Source organism: Varanus komodoensis, unplaced genomic scaffold (assembly GCF_004798865.1).
Source record: "Varanus komodoensis strain SLA01 unplaced genomic scaffold, ASM479886v1 scaffold4, whole genome shotgun sequence".
Classification (NCBI taxonomy): Eukaryota; Metazoa; Chordata; class Lepidosauria; order Squamata; family Varanidae; genus Varanus; species Varanus komodoensis.
This window is the reverse complement of record NW_025335941.1, coordinates 50,744,237-50,769,439: the sequence shown is the minus strand read 5'-3', so window position 1 is coordinate 50,769,439 and position 25,203 is coordinate 50,744,237. Positions and strand designations below refer to the sequence as shown.

Here is a 25,203-nt window from a genome sequence, read left to right as displayed (position 1 = left end):
ACACACATACCCAGTAAGTTGCAACTCTAGTCTAGAGTGCTACATTCTTTTGTTCTTGGACCCATTTCACTGGGGACACCATTTTCATGGCACCTCCCCATTTACAGAATTCCTGCTGTGGAGAGTACATTTGCCCAGACTTTGTTTTCTTTCCGATGAAGCCTAGGTACATTTTGTTTCAGTTTGTTTGTGGGTATTACACTGCTCTTCTAGTTACTATATTTTACAGGGTCTTTAATGCAGGATGTTTTATATTAGTTGCAGTTTTTACATTTATATGCCACTTTGAAAAACTTTTTTAATTCTGAAATGCAGAATAAAATCCTGTACATACATGAAATGTAATAATTTTATTTGGTCTATAAAATGGTGAGGTTTCAAATTCCTGTCAAGCCCAATTTATCTCTGCCTCCTCATACTCTTATCAAACTGATAAGCCATCTTCACAAGGCAGTTAATAAAGCCATTCACTAACAATATTTGCTTTTAAAATGCTATTTAGACAGTCTTATAATACTTTATCCTTGTTATGTCTAAAGATCAATATATATCTACTCAGAAGTAAGTACCATCAAGTTCCATGTGGCTTATTTCAAGGTAAGTTGGTACAAGATTTCATCCTAGTCCAACTTTCTTTTTAAGTGGAACACCATGCACTTGACAGACTCTCCCTCAAAACAATCATAATTCAAAATTATCCTTGTATCAAAAAAGATCTTTAAATTCTTACAACTTGAACAGCCAATTTAACACATTTTTAAAAAAGAAATTACACCATCTTAAATGAAAAACTCACTACATTATAATCTAAGAAAAGCAACTAGTTTTCCACAGAATGCAAATAAATATTGAAAGGTGGAAGGCTTATACAACACATCTCATCCATCATTTAAGGACTTAACACTTGACTAAGTATGTATGTACATATTAAACCACTGAAATTCATTTGACTTGTAGATAACTCTGGTATCTCCATTTTAAATCCATGAATTTCCCTCCCTCCCTTCCCTGAATGTGTTCATTCCAAATAAAGAAGACTTCCACATAGTATTCCTGTGTAAGAAGGAGGAACTTCAGGGCTGGCTCTTGTTTGTTTCTTATAATCCAGCTACTGCATGTATCTTTACTCTTTGCTTTTGGTGAAGTCATACGGTTTCCACCTCTGAGCAAAATGCAACACCTTTTTCCTCTGGTCCTCAAAGTTTTCTCGCAATCCTTTTCTCCAAAGCCTGGGCTCCAGATCCAGCATGCCACCAATTACTTCCTTTCAAAGTAGAACAAATAGAGAAGAATATTGATCATTGTTCCCTTCATTGATCTGGGAACTGCCTAATCCTTTTTAAAACAAAGTAGTGGGAAGAATTATTCTAGCTCTACATTTATCCACTTGGCTAACACCAATATGTACTATTCAAACTCATCCCCTCAAAATAGAGGGACCCAGTTCACACATAATGGCAGCCAATGTTGGGCTAATTCACAGGTTGGTGTGTCAATGACACATTCTCATGGATAGGGATACCCTGGCCTTCTGTACTCCATGCACTGGTGACCTCTTATTTCAATTTCTGCAAACCATTTGATGTGGAGCTGCCTCTGTAGTTGGGTCTAGAAGTTGCACCTGGTACAAAATGCAGCATAGACCTTACGGAATGATTTCTGCGCTGGTATTTGGGAGCTGTAGCACGCTTTAGGTGCCAATTCAAGGCTCATCTCTTCACTCAGGTTTTCTCTGTGTGAATGTCCTCTCTGGGTTGTTAATTATGAAGTTGTGTGAGTTGTGCATGTTTCTATCAATGTTTCAGAAATTATTATATATTTTAATTGTATTTTTATAGTATATTCTATTTAATTATTTTAATACTTCTACAAATTGCTCTTTCTTAAATATTGCAAGTGGTATATAAATCTATATAATAAAAATCGAAATCATTAATATACAGTTAATCTACAATGTGCCTTTTGGTTAACTCTAACGTGTTTGAATCCTGATTAACCTATAGCAAGGATCCTCAACTTTTGGGATCTGTGAATACATTGTTGTTGTTGTTAGTTGCAAAGTCACGTCCAACCCATCACAACCCCATGTACAACATTGCTCCAGGCCTTCCTGTCCTCCACCATCCCCCGGAGTCCACTTAAGCTCAGACTGCTTCAGTGATTCCATCTAGCCACCTCATTCTTTGCCATCCCCTTCTTCTTTTACTGTCAATTGTTCCCAGCATCAGGATCTTCAGTGAGTCCTTCCTTCTCATACAAGAATTTAAAAAACTGCCTAAGCAGATCCAGTGTTCTGGCATCTACCAGTTCCTATCTATAAACCTTAAAGTACTTTTTATTCTGTAAAAACGTTTGTTTCATGTTGACTAGGCACTGCAACATCTCTTTAATAAGGGATTATCTAACTGAGCTAATTGCTTCAGAGCTAATGCTGTTTCTAAACAAATGTTTCAGCAATATCCACTAGTTGCTTCTTACTTCTTTTTCCCTGCAAATCTACACACAAAGTTTCTGATTTTATTTACAGGAGCAGAGAGAGAAAATTACTCTCTACTGACTATTTTTCAGAGTCACAATAGTGCTTCTGCTAATAGAAAATTAACCTGCTTTACCTTAAAGCAAACCTTTTTTGCAACTTTCACTTTGCACAGTGAGATATCAGCATAAAGTTGAAAGGCTTCATTACACACCTCACTCCCTCACAACGTTCTAAGCACACAGCAATAGTACTCCTATAGCCTAGTCACCTTTGCTAATATATATAGTTATCTTCTCAGCACAATGCATAGGGAACATCTTCCATCAAACAGAAGCTGGACATCTTAATACCTTTCCAAAATAATAAGGGAACTTGTGTTGATCTTCAATGATGTGAGCAAAGCCTTCTTGGAGACCAAAGTTTACACAGAAGTAGGGCAAACCTTTTGGAACCTAAACATAAAATTATATATTATTTTTTCAAGGAAACACATTTCAAACACTTAGCTATATATCTTTATTTAGATATATAGCTTGCAAAACATGTAACGTAGAAATAAACAAGCACTCAAAGACAGGCCCACATAGCTAGGCATTTCAAAGCCTCCAAAGGCACTCAGGCTGATTTTGGTAAGTCACAATCTGAAAAAATTGTATAACCAGGCTGTGGGAGGTGTGCTGGGAAACTACCAAGAGCATCTTTCTTTGTGTCTCTGGTGATTTAAACTGAAACGCAGATGGTTTCATCAGTGTGTCTTTACTGCATTTTGTTTTAACTATTTTGCTGTATTTTTATTTTAAATATTTTATGCCACTTGAGACTTGCCTATGGGAAAACCTAGCAGCCAGGATTGTACCGAGTTAGACATGCAAAACTAAAACAAAAAACACTTCTCACAGTGGAAGAAGAGTAGCAGGATAAGGGGAATTCTAGGTAGGGGGAGAGGAGAGTGCATGAGGTTTTGCTCAGAACTAAAACCCACTGTTTTTAGTACAGGTGAGGGTTAGATTAGTCCCTAGTGATTGTATAAACAGCACTCCATCCTCCCCATCTCAATATGGGCCTGAAAGACCAGATTTGTTGATCTTGCCTATGGGAAAACCTAGCAGCCAGGATTATACCAAGTTAGACATGCAAAACTAGAACAAAAAACACCTCTCACAGTGGAAGAAGAGTAGCAGGATAAGGGGAATTCTGGGTGTTTGTCCAAAATTCACAAGGGGCATTACAGAGAGGTCACATGCCTATTTCATGAAATATTAACTTTTGTGCAAATAAATCTCAAAGTAGTACATTTATAAGAACATGTAAACTGCGTAACTGCAGAACTTGCAATTGAGGAGGAGGAGGAGGAGGGTGTGTGTATATTTATGTATGTTTGTAATTTAACAACAAATAATGAGAATTAGAAGTTTTAAGGAGATGCAAACTATGTATATAGTGACTTGGATCCAGACTTTGCTCCATCTTTGGCCACTCCTTCCTATAGCTTCTTGTGCTTGCAGAAATCTTTCTCAAATGGATAAAAAAGCAAAGTTCAGATCCAACTCAGTATGTCTGGGAACGCATGATGCAAAACCAAAAAAGAGCTAGTGAAGATTTACCTTCACAGAGGTCTGAGATTGCCTTACATGACTTAGAAGATGCAGCAGAGAAAGTAGCTTCAAAATGCTATAGTTTTCCCAGACCTGCACATTAAAGTTACTTTATACTATGAAAACACAATTTTCTGCAGCTTTAATAGGGCTACTGTACTTGTAACAACTAAAGTGTGAAGCACAAAAATGCCTCTATTAAACTCTTGTGGACCTGAGCTGGAGACTCCTAGATTGTAAGCCGTGATGTGTGCCTTGGAGTTCACACAGTACATATTCAGCAAAATGAAAGACTTATGTACCCATGGAATATGTAAATAAGAAACAGTGGAGCTCTAGTATTTTCTTTGCAATCACTCAGATGTAAAATCCTGGGTTTTTTCTAAATATTTACCCAGTAAATGTGTAATCTTCTAAGGAAGCTATGAAGTTAAAAGTGTAAAGGACTGTCCCGTTCAATATTCTGTTTGTCTCCAGAAATTGTTCCAAATGTGTTCTGTGCCCTCAAATGGTGCAAGCATCACAGCTGTGCTTAATCCATTAAGTCTAGGAGACAGTCTAAAAATAATTTAGCAATATCTCTAAGCACATTTTCACTACTGATGTGCAAATCAAGAATTTGTGCTCATTCATCAGAAGTTTAGGCACAGATAGGCTAGCTAGGCAAGCCAATATTGCTTTCTTGATTTTTCCCCTTCAAACTTTGAGTTTGAATTTGCTTTGCAAAATTCGTTTTGGTACCATACTCTGATAACTATTTTAGTGCTGCAGATACAAGAGCAGGGAATAATCAGACAAAAATGGGGCCACCAAAGTATGGAGAGGCATAGAACATTATTTTATGTTAGCAGCAAGGCCCTGAAATAATGTTTTGGTATGTTAATTAAACACAGAGAAATAATGCTCTTATCTCTTAAACAATGCTCTCCATAATGCTAACATTTCCCATGGTTTCATTATTTAAGCGTATGAAAACAATGTGAAACAACCCTCTAGATAAAGACAACTGTTTAGTTCTACTGTAGAAAGCCAAATAAAAAGGAGGCTATTTAAATAAAAGCAAACAAATTTTAGATGGATTTTGGAAGGTACTGAATAATCAGTGGCCTTGAATGAGAGGCCCGAAATGGGCGACACTCAGGAGCAAGAGCAAGATAACGAGTGACTAGCACTGCCAGCAATCCTGCACAGGAGGCCATATTTGGCTGCTATGTATATGACGGGACACCTGTAAAATTCAGAACTCTGCCCCTTTGCCGTACAAGCAAATGGTCTTGCTAGATGAAAAGGAGGCTGCAGTGATACGCAGGGAGGACTCCACTTCCACATAAGAGCTGGTCATGCAATGCAACCCTAGACATGTTTCCTCAGAAGTACTGACCTCAATGGGACTTGCTTCCTCATAAGTGTGTTTTTGATTGCAGTCTTAAATATTTGGATAAATAAGCAAAAAGAAGAAGCCCTTTGCCATACAGGCTAGCATTTCTAAAAAGTCACAGTTCAGCTTAAAAAGCAGGCCTCTCAGCATAAATGTATCAAGTTTAACTATGTCAGAACTCCAGCAGAAGGTACTTTCTCTATAACTATGTTTGGAACTGAAATCCATCTCTCATACTTTCCATCCACTGTTTCTTCTTCCATTGCCAGAATTGCATCTTTTGAAATATAGGTCATACTCAAAAAACAGTTCACATAGAAAGTACAGGTGTTGTCTTACATGTGCAAGCTTTAATACATACCGACTTGCGGACATCTTTTGAAGACAGATCAATCAACTTTTTGTTCATGGACCATTCTTCATCAGACTCCATTATAGCTTTCTGAAAAAATATTGCAATAACATATGAAACACTCTTAGACTACGAGTCTATGCCACAAAAGTAGAACTTCATTTGAAATTAAAGAGAGAGAGAAAGAGAGAGAGAGAGAGAAGACTGCCACTTCAATAATGCATATTAATTTTATAATGTAAGGAATTAATTTGGAGACATTTCTGTGATTTGAAGAATTCAATTTACATAGATTAATGCATAATGAAGTGATCTCATACTAATTTTATTCACTATCTTTCCCTTTATATTTTTATAATTTCAGAACTACACGCTAACTTTAGTTGCAATCTTACAAATTACATTGAAATTAAAACTTTATAGAATTAAAAAGGCCACAGATCTTTTAAGAACTCAGAATTAATTAGGTTCCATCAGCCTTTCTGTACATAAGGGAGTGGGGGAAATTCCAGGTAAAGATTTATAATGCCATGTTTCTCTTGTGATTAAAATCTATAATACCAGTACTTCAGTCATTATTGCCTCCAAACCATATTCTTACGAAGGCTCAAGTATTCATACAATCTGTAGACCAACCATCAAGGAACTCAATTTTCACCTTAATGCTTGAAGTGAAAGGAAGAAATATACATGGCTGAGACTATCAGGCTGTTCATATGTGACAACCCATTGGTTTAAAAATCAGATCAGTTGCTGGGGCCACCACATAATGTGCCTACCCCTTCCGGTTTCCTGCACAATCAACCCTTTCATAGCCTGTGCTGCATGACATGTGAACCAAGGCAACTGGATTGTTTTGAGACCAAGTAACTCAGCAGTTAACAACAAACAATGGATAAATGCTCGGATTGTTTTATCCCTAAATTATCCAGTCATCCAGACTTGCATGTCATGCTGCACAACCTAAGAAGCAAGACACGGCTCGTGCTATAATAGAGAAGAGAGCCTTTTTCCAGGTGCTGTTTGCCCAACTCTTGTGCTTCCAAGTTTCTTTAGGAAACTGTATGTTAAGAGTTTCATTGAGAGAGGGAAAGAATATCACCACCACCGTTACATTGCATATATATCCTTTTTCCCTCTTGGGAGGAAGCCAAGGCAGCTTACATAGATGTCCTCCACTCCATTTTATCTTCACAACAACCACCCTGTGAGGTAGGCTAGGCAGAGAATGATCATAAGATTTTGTAAGAACTTATATTTTTGCATTTCATATGACTTGCTTTTATTTAGCTTTTAAATTTAAGCTGAGTGCTCCAAAACTAAAATGGTGAAAACTAGGCAATAAACAAATAACCTTGAAGTAGATGGGAGCCATATCCCCCACTTCCTTTGGGAGGGGGATACATTCATATACCATGTGATACTTCTTCTTTGTACTTAGGTTTGTCTCAAGAAAAACACAATCCAGCTCTTCTGCTTCAAACATCTTTACCAAAGTTTTTCTGAATACCTGTAAAAGGGATGGGGTCAGGAAGAAAAGAGTCAGGAAAGCAATATTTCCCAACAATAAAATTAGATAACACAGTTGTGTAAGTCTCTCGTATTAATTAGAAACTTTCTATTTTCATAGGCTAACATTATGCTGCATTCAAAGTAAGTTATAATGAACTTACCAATGGAACATGATGGGTAATGTTAAATATTTATACTATATGCATATTGACAACACCAGGTGTCCTCTTATCAGTCAAATGAAAGGCATACTAAAGTTCAAAAATTTTGAGGGCACCATAAATGGAGCCAGAAACAACAGGAGGTCTCAGAGTTTCATTTCCACAAAAGTTAATACCTTGTCTTGTATTGACTCCAAATGCCACAATTCCCCTACTCTGCCTTCCAATTACACAATTTATCAAAAAGTGACATTTTCATCAGGCGTGATTGACCTTTAAGTCAGATACTAATATTCCCTTAAAGAAAAGCAATCTTAGCTCTTTCATCTCCATTGTGCAGAAGTTTACCCAACCTGTTACTGTAACAGACTTGACCTGTATTCACACTCACTCATTCTCCTCCATTGGATGGAATGTCACAACCAATTACGGAGTGGATCAGTTTGCATCTGGAGTGGTGCATGGAAACTGGCATTTTTAAAACACAAACAGATAAGGTGGAAATCACAGTCTAGATTTCCAATAAATGAGAAATGATTTTGGTCCCCAAACTTGAAATGCCATGATACTATCCAACAGAGAGGAGGCAGGTGCTTCCTTCAAATCGAGCTCCTTTAAAATTACTAGCTGGAAACCACAAGTTTGAGGCATCTTAAGTTGCTGGCCATTTGTAAAGTGTTAGATCCATATATTATAGAATTCACATTTCATTTTACACTCTGTAAACTGTGCTAGCCTCATTTAGTAAGCAAGAAATAGCATAGAACATCTTGAGACAAGTTTGTTTTTAACATGAAAAGAAACTTTCATGTTTCATAATTCAAAAAGTAGTGAGCGTCAGGACTATATCCTTCCCAGGCCATCAAAAAGTAAATCTTGCCTCGAAGCTGCTTGGAGTCCAGGATCTTGGCTACAATATACTTCTCATGACCCTGGATCTGGACAGCTGGAGGCTTTGCAGTTCAGAAAAAGTGCTGTCTTTGTATTGCTTCAACTGAGAAATATGAAATAGTGGATGCAGTTTCAGATGGTGTAGCAGGTCCAATTTATGCATCACTGGTTTTGTTTGTTGGAGTACCTGAAAAAGGACCTGGAATTGGAATCTAACTTAGCTGAGGGGCTGTGAATGGTAATTTTCCATGGAGAAAATGGGAAACTGTAACTGGGGCACCTCCTGCTGCTTGCAATCTGTCTCCCCCTTCTATACTGCTTTTCCAGGTGACAGAGGAGCTTGGCCTGGGCTTCTTGAAAGACATTTGGCTGCTCATTGGCCAAGGGAACAAGGGAAGCAGCAGGTGTGCGCAGGTGATCACATGGATGATGTCCATATTTGACAAAAATATATATATATATATATATATCCCACCAATTCCCAGTGATTGGGACCCAAGGCTACTCAAGCCCAATAGCAAAGTCCAGTAACAAGTCCAAATCGTGGTCAGAGAGCAGCCCAAGGTCAGGAACCAGGAATACATCGTGGAACAAAGTAAGATGCAGTCACAACAGGCAAGAACTGGCAAGATGTTAGAACAAGGAACAGGATCAGGCAAAGGTCTGACAAAATGCAAGAGCAGGAACAGACTACAGCACCCAGGGGAGTTGTGTTGATGAAGCAGCTTCTGGAGAGAAGAGCCAGCTCTTATACATCCTTCCCAGGACTCCCAGGCAGTGCTCATCAAAATCCTGGCAGCCACAGCTGAGTCCAGGACCAAGCCAGCAACTACCAGGGTTATTATGCCGGTGCTTGTCCAGCAGATGGAGAGCCCTGAAACTGCCCAGATCCTGACATTCTGTTATGTTATGTGGAATCTATCTGTGTATAGGCTGTACCCACATGAGTAAAGAAGATACCCTATTGTTCTATATGAAATGACAATCTCCAGATACTCTCCAAAGTCTTCAGGCTAACTAATATTCTTTCGGGAATATTAATGGATTTCTGTATTTCCTTAGGAATGCAGACGTCATACATGGAGAACTCCTGTAAAACTAATGAAAAAGTTTAGTTGTGCATGCTCTCTGCTTCAGCTAAGGATGACCAGGCTGGGCTTGGTATCAGTATTGCTACCTTTAGGATTCACAGGATATTGCTGAAATTAGTTGTTGTTCGCTTTGGAAGAACAGAGTCTTATGGCAGCTTAAAGACAAGCCGATTTATTATAACAAGCTTTTGGGGACGATCGCCCATTTAATCAGATGGCTACACTCCACAAAAGCTGATGCAATAATGCATTGTTAAGGGTGCCATAAGCCTCTTTGTTGATTTTGCTGCAACAGGCTCACACAGCTGCTGCTCTGAAAAATGGTTTCAAAGCTTATTTCTACGCTCTTTGTCCAAATTGGGATAACAAGGCAATGCATAACCAGACTTATGAATCCATGGTGTATATGGATGGAAGCAACTCCTGCATGACAGTCTACACATGTTGCAAGGAAAAGATATCACCACAGTATTTCAACTAAGCATGAAAGAAAATGAGTTCATGAAAAGAGAAAAAGCACTGGATTTTCTCAGTGGTTTTAAAGGTTCTATTGGAATTTTATTTATTCAGAGAGTATATAACTAGCCAATCCATTCTGAAGATATCCTGCCAGTGGAATGAATGAATCTTCTAAGTATTTTTGCAGAACTTCCCAGGCATATTTAATTACATTTTCCCATTATAAAAGGTTTCCCTTTTTCTCATTTCCCAGAGGTTATTTTTAGTTCTTCACTGAACTTAGTTGCCTCTACATGAGACCAAATCCTAGAAGGCTCTTGGCTTGAATGACCTCTAGCTGACTCAGTCAATCCTCCCAAATAAACACTACTCTCAAATGCAAACCATAAAGATTTGAATTCAATAAAAACAATATGCCTGGTTTGACAATCATGCTTGTTACAAATAATCATTAACAGAATTATTATTTTTGGCTATTTTGCCAAGGCCTATAGCCAAAAGATTTAAGTTTTGAAGTGTTTAAAATCCAGTGATGCCAACGAGACCTTCCAAACAGTGTGTTTTATTAGGGGGTTGTTTTTTTGCCAGAAGTCTGAAAAGCTCCAATCAAAAACATCTTAAGCTTTAGGTCAGTGTATAAAATGGGGTGAGGGAATGTAAACCACCTTAAGCTCCTTGGAAGATAAATAGGACATAAATGTAATATACTGTATTACGTTTTTATTTATTCCCCTTCTTCGTGCTCTTTCTTTGAAGAAATCAGTGCACTTTACTTATCGCTTCCAGGTAGTCACAAATTCAAAGAGCATAAAGGACAAAAACCCAAAGCTTCAACAGCACAAAAACCCATGGGTCACTGCTCTAGCAAACCCTAAGCACTCTACTGATGGTAAAGATAAAATATTCAAAAACTGAGTCTTTAAAAGGCAAATCAAAGACTGTTTCAAGTTGAGATGCCACCAGCCTAAGTGTATTAAAACAGGATGATAACACACAAGAACATTATGTCCTTACACTAAGAGGAATAAAACAGGCAGAAAACACATAACAACATTATGGCCTTACAGTGAAGCAGTTCACTGAATCAGGTTATCTACATCAGGTCAAGTCCAATATTTAGACCCAAAAATGTAAGCACAAGAGGAACCAGCCAGCAAAGGAACAGATTTCCTCCAGGTGATGGCAGAAGTGGGGAGAAGACATTCTCTACAGACCATTCCTAGGGATGTCAGCTTTGGCCACAGCTTCATATTCCATAGTTTTTACTAATGTAAAGTATTCAACATTGGACCACCTTTGAATATTGTTCAGAATCTTCAGTTGGTCCAGAATGCTGTGGGCAACCTTTCATTGGGAATGGTTACAGAAAGTATGTGACCTCCTTGTTACAAAAGGGAGGATGTAACAGCTATCAGTCTGTTTTCAGGCAGCATTCAAAGCATTGCTATGACCAATAAAGCCCTATAAGGATTGGGACCAGGCTGTCTGAAAGACTATCTCCTAAACGAGCCTGCCCAAATTTTAAGATCTTCAGGAAAGGCCCTTGTTATGAGATGCCCATCTTCAGAGGTGTAATTGGTGGAACCCAAAACAGAGCTTTCTCAAAGGTTTTGAAACTCCCAGCCAAGGGAGGCAAGTCTTTCTTTATCTCTGTAGTCCTTCGATCAGTAAGCAAAGTTTAATTCAAGTCCTGGGCATCTAAGTGTCTTACTGAGTAGGATAAAGTTTGATTCTGTTGCTGTGTTTTAATTGTATATAAATATAATTGTTTCTCTTATTATTTTAATCAAGTTTTATTTGTTACTCTATGCTATCTTGAGAACCATTTTTCTTAGCAGAAAGCTGGGGTACAAATCCAGTAAGTCTCCAGTATTCACATTATCACATTAGAATATAAAAATGTTACATTAAGCAAGTAGTATGTGGAACAATGCAACCAGAGGCATATAATATCAATTAATCTGAAGAGACTTTTAAAGTAGAACATTCTTTTAGATCTTCAACTCAAAGAAGCAGAAAACATTTGAATTTATTCAGTATCTTCACAGGAGATTTCAGCACATGGCGAAAAATGAATCCAGACAGAAAATAGCCTTCTTGGTTGTACTTCCTTCAAATAACATTGTTCTAGTGCCTCGGTTTGTCCATTATGAAATACTCCCAAATGCTTTTATGTTTATTTGTAGATTTAGTAACCAATTAAAATGTTTTGTACTTGGCATGAATGTATACAAGCACTATGCTAATTTAAACAAATGCTATTGAAAGTGCTTCTATTTTCAAACCAAGTTATTTGGGGCAAATAAACTAGCATGCTAGTTGTTGCTGACCTATATACAACTCTTTGATATTACTTTTATACTTTACAGCATTTGTTCAAAATATTGATTTGTGCTACCTTAATTATTCTCTCCTTCTCTCTCTGTCTCTCCCTATCTATATATGCTACTGTAAGTGTTTATCTGTTGAATACATAAAACTTTGCACTAATTATTCACTCAGAAGTCAGTAGAAAGCAGGGCAGGGGTGAGAATTGGATGACTCATCTTTGAACATAAACTACCATAGTGCAGTGTCTGACAGAACACCTACCCCACGCACCATGCTTGGCATTTCAGACCTTCAAAGTGCCACTTCCAAGGAAAGTATAGAAAGAGGCAGCAAGGAAGAAGCCCTTCTCAGTGGCAGCCCCCCAGTTATGGAATCATCTCTCCTCTGAAACCTGCCAGGCATGAACTGTTATCCTTTCAGTGCCTTTTATCCAAGGCATTTAATGACATCCAATGATGTATCAGGACTTTTTATGCTGACATACCTATACAGACAGTAGTTAATTCTGTTTTAATAATTGTAGGTTTATTATTGTATTTTGGAATTTTTTATTATGTAAGCTGTCCTGAACGCTTGTGCGGAAGGATGGGATATAAATGCTTGCAATAAATGAAAATAAATAATAAATTATGTATAGTGAAATACACTGATATTGATATCGATATCAACATAAGCATGCTTTCAGGTTGGATGTCAGGAAATACTTCTTGATGGTTAGGATCCTAGGATATGGAATGGGCTTCCAAGGGAGGTGGTTGAAGCCCCATCAGTGAGGGCGTTCAAGGAAAGATTAGCCAACCACATGTTGAGAATTACATGAGTGGGGCCAGCTGGAGCCAGGGGTCAGACTAGAAGGCCCAGGAGACCCTTTTGGACTCCCTTTCTTTCTATGTTTCTATGAATTGCCACTCAGATAGCTTTGGCTATCGGACAATATAGAAACTCAATACATATATGAATGAATACTTGGGATGCAAATAGCTTGTTATATACAATTGTCTCTTCTAAATCACTCACATTATAGTGTATTTCTCTCCTACTGAAATCAACCAAGAAAGGTCTTAGCTTTGGCTGTGTTGTGCCTACTGCACTTTAAACATTATGAGAACAGGTAAGACTAGAGAAATCCTCACAGCAAAACGGCAGGTCTAAGGCTCTCCTCACCTGGATTTCTTCCCAGATGTCTTCATCTAGAAGAGTGGCTGCAGTGCAGTGCAGCATAGGTGCTATCACACAATGGCCTTCCGTGAGTGACTGGTGGTTTGGCAATGATAAGTATACCTAGAGAAGGGAGGAAAATGCACAAACATTTAAACTTCTAGTTAGTGTCTATTTAACATGACTGATGTTTTCATAGATGAAGGCAGTCTTGTTCAACCCCCATACACATCCACCCTTAAAAGAAAGTTATGGCCAAATTAGACATGAACAGCAGGAGATCCAACTCTCTGAATCTGGGTCAGGCCCAGCCACATAATAAAAGCAAAATGGACAGGTATGTGGCTTCTAAACCATGCCCCACCAATGGCTTGTCTTCCCTCAGCTGCCCTCCAATTGAGGACTAGGGCTTGGACAGAAAAAAAGGAACAAGGGGGATTAGACAGAGTAGGGAGTGCTCAGCACTTCTCACTTGTGCTGCTCCCCTTTTGCTCTCGAACTTGGACCTCTTCATCTCTATTTCATATGAAGTTGGGGCAGACCTAATATTTAAATACCAGTGTGCCACCACCACAACCAGCTGGAGCCACTGCTAGATTGGTTCTTGGCATCATGAAGGAGTTCTATTTATTAAACAGAAAGGAAAGAATGTTTTTGCATTTGCTGGGCTGTCAAATTATTGCAATCTAAAAATAGTATGCTCTGTTTAGAAAGAATAGCAGTTCAGAACCATATTTGTTCTCAACTTTACAGTGTGTTGTAATAGTTAAGAGTAGGAGATCTGAGTTCTAGTGTCCACTTGGCCATGAATCTTACTTTGGGCCAACCACTCACTTTCAGCTCAAACTACTTCACAAGGTAGTTGTTGCGAGAGTTACCCTATGTAAGCCACTTTGGACACCTCATAAGAGGGAAAAAAGGCAGGATATAAATGCACATATCAACAGTGATGGCATAATTTAATGCAATAAATAAATCTTTTCTATAGGATATAACACATATATATTCTTGGTTATCCACAAATTTTACAAAAGACAGACAGACCATCTATAGGGAGCATCCAACTATGCACCAGCAGTAGTGCTAGTGACACTGTACTACTGTAAACCAAAGATTTCACAACATAACTAGGGAGTACAATGGGAAAAATGATTTGCAGCCAAAATGTGCTGGATGTACATTGGGAGTAAATTGCTACTTTTTCCCATTGCCCTAAACAATTGTTAGTTACACTGATGGTTACAGTAGCATCTTAGTATCATTTCTGGAAATCATTTTCCAGTTATTTATTCTGGACTTGCCCAGTCTGTGTCTTTCAGATGTGCTGGGCTATAACTCCTATACCTTCCATATATTGGCTGGATATGAATGTCCAACACATCCAGAGACCACCAGCTTGGGACTACTGATCTATATTCTAAACCACTATCACCCACTATGAATGTTGTGCATTTTTATGAGAATTATTAAAGAATTCCTCTGTTCCACGAGACACATGACGCATACATGACGACGGAGGGGCATGATGAGGCTTTTCCTTCAGCACCCAGATTATGGAAGCCATCATTCTGGGAGTTTTAACTCTACCTGCCCTTGAGTGTGCTCAAATGGCCAGTGAAAACTGTTTTCATATGAATACCCTTTTCTACATTATTGACTGCGATGGCATATTATTTTTCTAGGTTTTGCTGTTTTCACACTGTCAGGATTGTTTTATTGTTCAATTGAACAGTTTTATTATATTATTACATTTTCAGATGTTTGTAAGCTGCTCCGAGTATCCTATTCAGGTGATAGATACAGGGTAGAAATGACTGCATAGATCAAGAGCACAGTTTTATACATTTTTTGCCCATGGCTGAAACCTAGCCAATGAAAAAATTGGTATAAAGAATAAAAATATATCCCTGGTGAGTGACACAATTTCTTCTTTCATCAGTTGATAATGCTGGCCTACAAAAGAACACCTTGTTTATCTCAGGTAGTGTGAACTATATAGTTCCTTCTCACATCAGCACTAGCTGGTCTTCAGGAAGAGTGACTGTAGCATTAAAAAAAAAACTGCATTACCCACCAGATATTATTTATAGGCATAATCACAGTGGCAAAAAAGTAGGTCCTGGGCATATGTGTTCAATACCACTGAAGTCATATCTAGTGTTAACACCAGTGAGAATCTATTGTGACATGCTGGGAGAGGATCTTTCTGACAAGGATTTGAGGGCATTTCACAAGAAGACTAAAAAAAAATGAACAAACATTACCAATACTAATTTCCAAGTGTCATTATATTATGTACATAACATACTTTTGTCTAAAGGTCAGGTTAAATTTGCAAATGTGGTCATGATGGTTTTCTATCACTGAGGGTTGTCATGGGGTGTAAATAGGAACTGCTTCACCCAAACAAGCCACCCCACAATCTCGATGGCGGGTTCCAGGATTACTGTCTTCCATGGTGGGTCGTCATGTTTTCCAAACCCATGGTGGATGAGCTCAAAAGCCAGGAGGTCAGTTGGCAAGGGCAGCAAAAATCCCCCGTTCTCCTTGAGAAGAGTGCCAGGTGAGTGCCACTGGCAGTAGCTTCCAAATTTGCCAAGTGAAACTTGGAGCTACTGTCAGAAGCTTTCCCCTGTCCACACAATTGGTGGTTCAAGGGTAGACCTCAGCAGCCTCTGGCAAAGATAACTGGGATCCACTCCTCTTTGACGAGTGGACTAAGTGCCAGCAGCAGGAGAGGTCTATTTTCAAGCTGCTGGCAAGGCTGCCGGGGAGGTGGGGGCTGGCTCAAGGCAGTAACACTGAGAGGATTGGGCACTCTTGCCCCCTCCTGTCTGAGAGGTTTACTTTCAGACAAGAGGCAGAAAGAGCTGTTGCTGCCCAATCCAGTCACCTCACAGACAGGGCAGCATTGCTGAGTGGGCTGGGCAGCCCTGCCTCCTGCAACAGAGGTTAGGCAGGAAGTGCGAGCCAACAATCCATATTGCAGTGCTGCTCCATATTTGAGCTTGCTCCACCAAGCGGACCAGGCATCCGTGCTTCCTTCTCTCTCTGGAATAAGAGGTGTGAGTGCTCAATCGGTACAAGTTCGGTTTACATGAGAATTCTTCTTTGTCTCCTCAACACGAACAGGGCTCCTGCTGGAAGTGCAAGGAGTTCAAATTTACGGCAATGTGCAAGGACATGCATGCTGCAAGGGCACAGTGGGCAGCCCACTGCACACTGCCTATCTTAGTCTGTAAGGTGAATACATTGCTACACGGTCTTTGTAACACCTGGAGCAATTGCCACTTCCAGAGAAAGGATACCCGTTGGTCCTTGCAGTGTCCCTTGGGATACTGTCTGGAGGAGCAATAAGAAAGGGACAGGGAGGAGTGAAGCAGACAGAATGAATCTGATCATCTGCTGGGATCATCAAGAGTCCTTTGCAAAGCAAATACCACACCCTGGCTTATTTATTTATTAAACTTTTATCCCAGCCCCATTAGCTATAAGGTTACCTGGACAGGTGACAATTTTTGCCAGGGTGGTTTGCCGTGCCATGTGAATTCAGCCAGTATCTTGCTCTTTCTTATCCTACTTATTTCCCTGTGTTCATTCCACATAAGTTTTCCTTGTTTCCACTAGTTCTTTTTAATGCACCTCAAATATTTATATTCTGCCAACCAAAATATAAATGCCATATCCTCCTATTTTTAATCTTCTGCTGTCTCTCCCCGTTTGTTCCAATAAATCTGTTGCTTCCATTTTCTTCCAATATCAGTGCCCTTTGGTTTACTGTCCCCCTTATTCCATACCTTAATGAAATGTGCACCCCAAACCACTGCTGATTAGGAATGGCTGTAAGTGTACTTTCTTTCTTCTCCTTCACCTGCACCACCAAGTTGGGCCTTACAAAATGTGCATGGCATTCTCTAAGAAATCACCATTACCCCAAACATGAACACATTTTGCAAGGTCCCAGTTCCAATAGATTTCAATGAAAATGTATCCTCAAGTAAATTTGAAATGCTGTGAATACTATAGCAATATATTGCCATACCAATGTCAAAACCAAGGCACTTAGATGATTCAGCAAAATGGCAGCTTTTTCAGAGGCAAAGCTTTTTAGCCTGCACTCATAATTCTGTGATGTCTTGGGCACAGGGAGGATGCCTGACCCTCTTTCTGACACACACTGCATAGAGCAACATAACACTCTAATTGCATTCAAAACTATTGCCAGGGTAAAAATATGAACATGGTTCAGTTCCTCTCTTCAGAATATCAGCCTGCTAATCAAATATTATTCTCTCCAGAACCATACAATATATTTCCATAAAAAGGCTTAGCTTAGAGCCAGTTCTGCTACCCCATCACAATGTAGATTATTATTCACTGTATTTCCTAGATATCTCAGATCTTATGTTGTCTAGGCAATGCATACCAAACCAGTTATGCTAATATAGGAATAAAAATCCATACAGTAAGCTGTCTGCAATGCACGGTACTTTTAGGGAAATAATAGTCTTTCCTGAGCTGCTTAGTTAGCACTTGCAGTCTGGTTAAAACACTTGTACAAAAATGCATTCCTCTTGCTTATTTTGTGCAATCATCATATAACATTTGGTCATGCACTATTTTCTTATTTTTGTTTTGTGGCTATATCTCTGCAAATCATTCCACCACTAGCCACATAACCATTTTGTACCACCTCAAGATCAAGTTCTTGAGGTAGTACAAAAAGTCCTCCAGTTTATGCTCCATAGAATCCATAAAGAAACAATCACTTCTTCTTTCAGGTGGTGGAGAGGCAAAATCCCTTACACAGAGTAAGGAACTCCCATACTGGACTGTTGTCAAGCTTCAAAAATGAGAAAACTATGGCTGAAAAATTCGTCAGCCACTGACTTCCCAAATCCATCAGACATGTACTACAAGCTCAGGAAACAGCTTCTAAGGCCATCCCAGATACTTTGGCTCCCCTTAAGAACCCAAAAGATACGTGGGAGTGAACACATAGAAAGCAACAAAAGAAACAAAGCTAAAAGGTGGCACATTGTTCCCTTTGTTCTTTGGTGGCATGTGTTAGACCTGTCAAAGATTATTGTAATTTAAAGTTCTTTCTTATTTTCTTTTCCGTACTGCTCAACAGCCAAAACTCTCTGAGTGGTGAGCCAAATTCAATACGCTCCCTGTGGTCTGTGCATTGGGGCTTGGTTATTTTTTCTCTTTGCAAAAAGAAAACATGCTTTGTTGAATTGTGTACACATTTCAGGTTAGTTATAAGTCACTTCAAAAGTCTGAAAGGCAGGGTAATTTTTCTTCAATAAAACAGGTTGCAAAGAATTTTATCGCCTTTCTATATAATGTTGTTACAGAAACATGCTGATGGGGGAGGGGGGAGAGCGCTAAAGCATGGGCGGGCAAATGCGTGGCCCTCCAAAAGTTTTGTACTACAACAGCCCTACACAGCAAAGCCAAAGGTAAGGAATGATGGGAGTGGTAGGCCAAAGTCTCTGAAGGGCCATAAGTTGTTCAGTTCCAGTCTAAGGTAAAACATTTTCCTTTGTTCTTGGCAACAAATCAACGCTTTGTCTTAAAAGGAAATGGAATGACCTTGCTTTATATTGTGGATCTTATTTGCTTTTACATTTCTAATTTCAATGACCCTTTTCCACTTACTCCTGAACTCAGCTCTGGTCCCTCAATGACACAACTTAAATATTCAATTCTTGTATATCATTGCTACAATGTCACTGCTGCAAATCAGAAGTGCTGAAGATTAACTGGATCATTCAAGACAGAGTCATGTCATTCTTGCTGCACCCTTGAGGAAGTGGCCTGTTCCTCTTAACTGAAAGGGCCAGGAACATTCAGAGACAATAAATCATGTCACAAGAAGCAATCTTACTATTAGTATCATGAAATTGTGAAACAGAAAACAGTCTTTTTCTATTTTTTTCCTCTTTGCATGTCAAAACAAGCTATCTTGCTCCCTCACCTTGTTTCCAATTGCAATAATCAGATGCTTTGGAAGTTCAGGGCTACCAAAGCAGTAAGGGCACTTTTCCATGCATGCAGCAAGTTGCTGGTGCTCACGGATTGCTTGTTGCCTCTGCCTTTCCTCTTCTCCACGCTGCTCACCCTTTGCCGCTTTGGAAACAAACATGTCATCCAGCGTGTAGTAATCTCTATCAGTTTTGTCTGAAAACTGAAGCAGAAAGAAGATTTAGCCAGTGAAGATAAAGAACTCAATCATGAAGGTCAGAAATCATATACTTGCTCAGTCATAAGGTTCACCAAGTGACCTTGAGCATGAACTCTAAGCTTAACCTTGCAGGGTGGCTGTGATGATACAGTGGATATTCCTTTCTAACTTCACCTTGAGGTTCTTGAAGGAAAAAAGGATACAAATGCAGCCACAATAAGGTAAAATGTACAAAGACTTTGTTGTATTTCATTTTAATTAACATATCCTACTAGTTGTTAGTTTAGCAACATCTGTGCAGGAAGTTTTTCACAATACAGGGCAGAGCTATCCAAATTGTGTTCTTATAGTCTGCATAAGATGGACACATCAGGATGCAGATTACAAAAGGGATGAATGACCAGCATGGCTAAGGTAGCCTTATGGATGAACACAGCCCTGTCAAAAACTCTATTTTAGAAGAAATAGCAAGCTTTGATGGCTGGCAAACATAACTACTCCTGTAATAGAGAGAGTATCACTTCTCCATTTCCCAAGCACCTAGAGGCTCAGCAAAGAATATTCTTACCATGAATTCCTATTTCTAGAATGCCCAGGGACAACTCTAAGATTCTTAACTTTTGGGATTAGCCCAACCTCTTCCATCAGTACCCAAGGCCAATGCTGTCATAATCATGATCCCTGTCATTTATTTATCTCTTACCAGTCTCCTCTAAAGAGAGAGGTATCCCTAGTCTCCCAAACTGAAACTGGAAATGCAGGCAAATACCTACTACCTTTACTCTGACAGGTATTGTAGTCCAAAGGCATGTAATATTTTTATGTTAAAACCAGCACCTGGTCGCAGTAACTGAGGAAAGGGGAAAAGGGAAAAGGGGTTGTTCCTCTCCACAAACAACCTGGCAATCCTCCTTGAGCTTACTCCAGCAAAATTTAGCAGAACAAAATAAGAAACCAAAAAGGACAGGGATGCCACATGAAACCGAGCTCCATTTTACTTCACTATCTTGCTGTAACCATTTTGGCTGAAAAGTGAAGTGCCAACAGTCTTGCACATAGTCTACCAATATCTTTAAAAACCAGTACACTGAACTTAGAGGAAAAACTTTCAGTATTGTATCAGAGAATAGTAATGTGTCTCAATCAGCAACATAATTCAAATTCTTTAACACATTTTCCTGAGGTTTCTATAGAAACTACACAGTCACTCCCTTAGAGAGCAAACAACAGGGAAACAACAAAGTTAGCTAAGTAAAACTATCCAATCCTAGCAATGCTTCAATATTTAATTACTTCCTCCAGGTTTTGCCTCATATGTTCTCCCATTTATGCATGCCACTTACTCCCTCCATTCTTCACCCTCTCTCCTTACACTGTGAAGTAACTTTTTCAATATGACTTTGAAACCTAAAGGAGCCATGTCAATTTTGGTAACCTACCTTGAAAATAACAGTGGAACTAAACAAACTACTGACTATAGGCCAATAAGGTATCTCTTACTGCTATAATCTCTCTCTCTCTCATACACACACACACACCCTACAGACAAACAGCCTGCTTGGTTCTGATGTTCTACTGCACCTTGAAATGAGATGGCAGCCAGATGGGGCACTTCTATGGATACTTAGCTGATGAACATAAGAGCAGTACTACTGGACCAGACTGAAGGTCTACCTAATCCAGCATCCTGCTTCCTACAGTGGCCAACCAGATGTCTTCATGAAACAACTTCATCAATTTCATTTTGCAACTAGCAGAATATAAACTAGCACTCTCCGTCCTACTGTTAGCCCCCAGTTACCTCTCATCTTAGAGGTACTAAATAATTATCAAAACTAGTAGGCATTGATAGTTTTATCTTCCATGATTTTGTCTAACGCCCTTTTAAGGCCGATTTGGTGGCCACCACTATATCTTGCAGTAGCAGATTACATAGTTGTTATTATTATGATGACATTACATTAATTTACAGCCCATAACCAAAACTCTCTGGGCAGTTCACAACATTTTAAGTCACCCATCCAAATATCAACCAGGCCTGACCCTGCTTAGCTTCCAAGATTAGGCAGGATTGGGCACTTCAGGCTATACAGAAGCTTGAGTGTACTGTGTGAAGGAGTCCTTCCTGGTGATCCTGGGTTCTACTGTTATTCGTATATGTGAGGAAGAAAAATATCTCTAACTGTCTTTCCCACATTGTGCATAATCTTATACACTTGCATAAAATCCCCCCCCCCTTATTCACCTATTTTCTTAACAAAATGGCCCCAAATGTTATACTCCTTCCTTGCAGGAGAGTTGCTTCAGCTTCCCGATCCAGGGATGACAGCATTTAGAGTCCAAAACATGCCTCTAAATATCAGCTCAAGCGAACACAAGTGGAAAGGGTGTCCTACTTGTGGGAAATAGGATGCTGTAGTAGACAGGCCTTTGGCCTCATCCAACAGAACCCTTCTGATGTTCTTATTTAGCTGCTTTGCCTCCTTAATAGAAATGTAAAAGCTCCAATTACAAGCTAGATTAGCGCTTGCATTTTCAGGTATCTTCTTGGGACTGAAGTATAGAACTGTTAGAAAATAAGGATTAGGAAACTGCTAATCAAAATATTTGACAGGGAATGTTTAACTTGGTTGGTAATTAAGGAACAAATCATGCAGCCAAGTATACCATAAAACTTGAAGGTTACCTAGGGCCCCTCATTTTAACTTGCAACACACCAATCTCCCACAAAAGCACTCTTTTCTCTGTTATTTCCAGATCCATAAGGCTAAGATGCAGTGTACGAAATGAAAAACAATGACATGGGCCTGCTCTCCGGTTTGCAATTAAAAGATGGCACAAAGAAAGGTGACTGGAGGAGAAAGGAAAATGTATGAAATGAGTAAGATATTAGAGTGAAAAGGCAAGCTTTTATCAGGCATTGAAAGTGCACTTATGGAATGCTGCAGATCACTGAGCAAAGGTGGGGACAAGGCTGGCTGCGTTTGTCTGTTGACAGCAAAAATGATAATCTTGTCGCACCTTAGAGACAAATATTTATTCCGATACAGGCCAACCCTCCCCATCTAGCATACTCCAAATATGCTGGACTACAGCTTGCATCATTCCTGACCATTAGTTATACTGGCTGGTACTAATGGAAGATATAGTCCAAAACCTCTAGCAAATGCCAAATTGGAAAGGCTGGCATTAGCTTTTGTAGACTAGAGTCCACTTCATCAGACGCATCTTGGGCTAAAGAATTCCAAGCGGAGGAGGAGGAGGAGGAGAGGAGAAGCACAAATGTCTATAAGGTTCAAAAGTTAAATTTACTGTGTTTTATTTCTTTCTTCTGGTTTCATAGTCATTGATTATGTCTTTCAGGAAAATGGAAACAGAATACTTATGTAACTGTTATAATTAATTCCCACACACAAAATATCCTAAGGGAGGTAATCAATATACAGAGAAGAGAAAAGAAAACCAATGCTAAAATATCTTCTTTGGGTAAGAATGTGATGTCAAAATACAGTGGAGAAAAGCCAAAAAATACTGTTATATAAACCTTGTAACAACATGTGCTTACGCATTTAACTCTATTTATTATCACAGTTTTGTAACAAGCTTTCCATTCATCACCTTTCTTCAGCTGATACATTTCTTCCTTGCATTCACCCACTGAACCTTCATTTTTTCGCAGTAATAAAGCTAACGTAATCATAATTCAAGTTACACTCTACACATAAATGCAAGACTTACTGCTGCTCTGAAAATCTGCCAGAAAGAAAAAGGTGTATAGATTGTATAAACTGGATCAGTGCAATTTTAAATTGCCATGGCAACACTGACATCATCCATTTTAATTCACAGGATTTATATTTCAGGAATGTCATACTCCAAATATATTACAGGAAACTGACAAAACAGAACACTATTGGCATTTGTGAATACAAAGGTTTCGGATGAATGGACTGTGAATATTTAAATATGATACAGATTTAACGTTCTGCTACTCTTAAATTCAAAGCTAATAAAGAGATGAGAGCCTTTATTCAGGTCTTAATTAAATATTGCAGTGATAAGGATTCATTATGCAAATTTTCTTATTACTAGCTTAAATTCTACTATGACTGCTGACACCTGAGTTTGCCAACTAATTCATACATTAATAGAATGTATGCCAACACTTTCTTCCTATTGCAATATAGCAACTTTAGTATTAAATCATCCATACTCCACTATTTCTTTATTGGTGACATAGGGCAAGGGTTGAAGTACCAAAGAAAGAAAATGGATGCTAGTGTTTTTCTGAAATGTTTGTGTAAGAATTTACAGAGTACTATATCAGGTAGATTCTAATCTACAATCATTCCCATGTTTCCTCTGGGACAAATGAACATTGACTTACTTGGACTTTTCTCAGACAATTCAAGCAGAAGACAGTTTCTGCTCACAGAAGGATACCTTTAGATCAAGTCCATAGGGGTAATTAATGTTAAAATATGAACTTCCACAACAGTGAACAGTCTAATTGTGCAAATACATCAACCCAATCCAGTTTAGTTCTTACACATACTGCAGAAAAATAACACAACCAACAATTTTAAATTTCAAAACTAGTACAGACTATGTGTTTAAAAATGACTCAGTTCATGTGGGGTTTTGTCAATGGATTACTCTCTACATTTCTAAGGACAATAAAAAGGGAACACACAACCATTATAGGTAGCCAGAAAAGGATTAATTTTAACACAATGTGTAAATAGGATTAATAGCTATCGAAATGTTTCAGTGGTAAAATATTCCATGCCCATGCAAAGTAATAGAAAAGGCTTAAGCTTGCTGATGGAAAAATATCCTCAAAGAACTGCATATTTTTAAAGAGAAAAGGATGTGTTCAAGTAATGTGTAAAGGGTTCTACAACCTCCCAAGATCACCAAGAAAAGAGAAACAGAAACAGCCATGCAATGGAAGAAGATTGCTCTGTAGTGCTTACCTGTAACTGATGTTCTTCGAGTGGCCATCTGTACATCACACATATGGGTGCTACGCCTGCACAGTGCCTAGGCCGGAAAGATTGAAAGCTAACGATTTTTGGCGGGAAACTCCGCTCCCCCCCCTCTCGGTAGCATATAACCTCCATATATGCCCGCTCGCCCCTTGAGATCAGCGGGAGAGGCCCGCCTCAGGGAACCCTCCGGGAAGGAAATTAGGAGGGTGAGTACTCGGAGGAGGGCTTCTCTGCAGTGGCGCCCAATCTATGGAATGTGGTCCCCAGAGAGGTCCGCCTGGTGCTGTCGTTATTTGTTTTTTGGCGCCAGGCGAAGACCTTTTTATTCAAACGTTATTTTAATTGTTAATATTATTTATTTATTTTATTCTTTGGCCAGGGCGACTTAAATTTTACCGTTATACTGCTAAATTATATTGTTTTATATTATACTATTTATTTATGATTGTGAGCCGCCCCGAGGCTTCAGCGAATGGGGCGGCATAGAAGTCCTCTAAATAAATAAATGAATGAATGGGCGGCACAGAAGTCAAATCAATCAATCAATCAATCAAGAGGCGGCATAGAAGTCCTCTAAATAGATAGATAGATAGATAGATAGATAGAGCGGAGTGT

The 25,203-nt window shown here is 39.0% G+C and overlaps 1 protein-coding gene across 1 annotated transcript in view; it reads right to left on the bottom strand.

Annotated features, from left to right (window-relative positions):
• Window positions 1-335: 335 nt before the first annotated feature.
• CWF19L2 (CWF19 like cell cycle control factor 2) overlaps window positions 336-25,203 on the bottom strand; it is a 79,805-nt gene continuing 54,937 nt past the window's right edge. The window contains exons 13-18 of the mRNA XM_044441824.1: window positions 19,391-19,600; window positions 13,414-13,530; window positions 7,159-7,314; window positions 5,814-5,894; window positions 2,830-2,931; window positions 336-1,264 (exon numbers count right to left, since the gene is read on the bottom strand). Of these exons, the coding sequence (XP_044297759.1) occupies window positions 1,124-1,264; window positions 2,830-2,931; window positions 5,814-5,894; window positions 7,159-7,314; window positions 13,414-13,530; window positions 19,391-19,600 (807 nt within the window). The 3' untranslated portion in view covers window positions 336-1,123. The remainder of the gene's footprint in view (window positions 1,265-2,829; window positions 2,932-5,813; window positions 5,895-7,158; window positions 7,315-13,413; window positions 13,531-19,390; window positions 19,601-25,203) is intronic.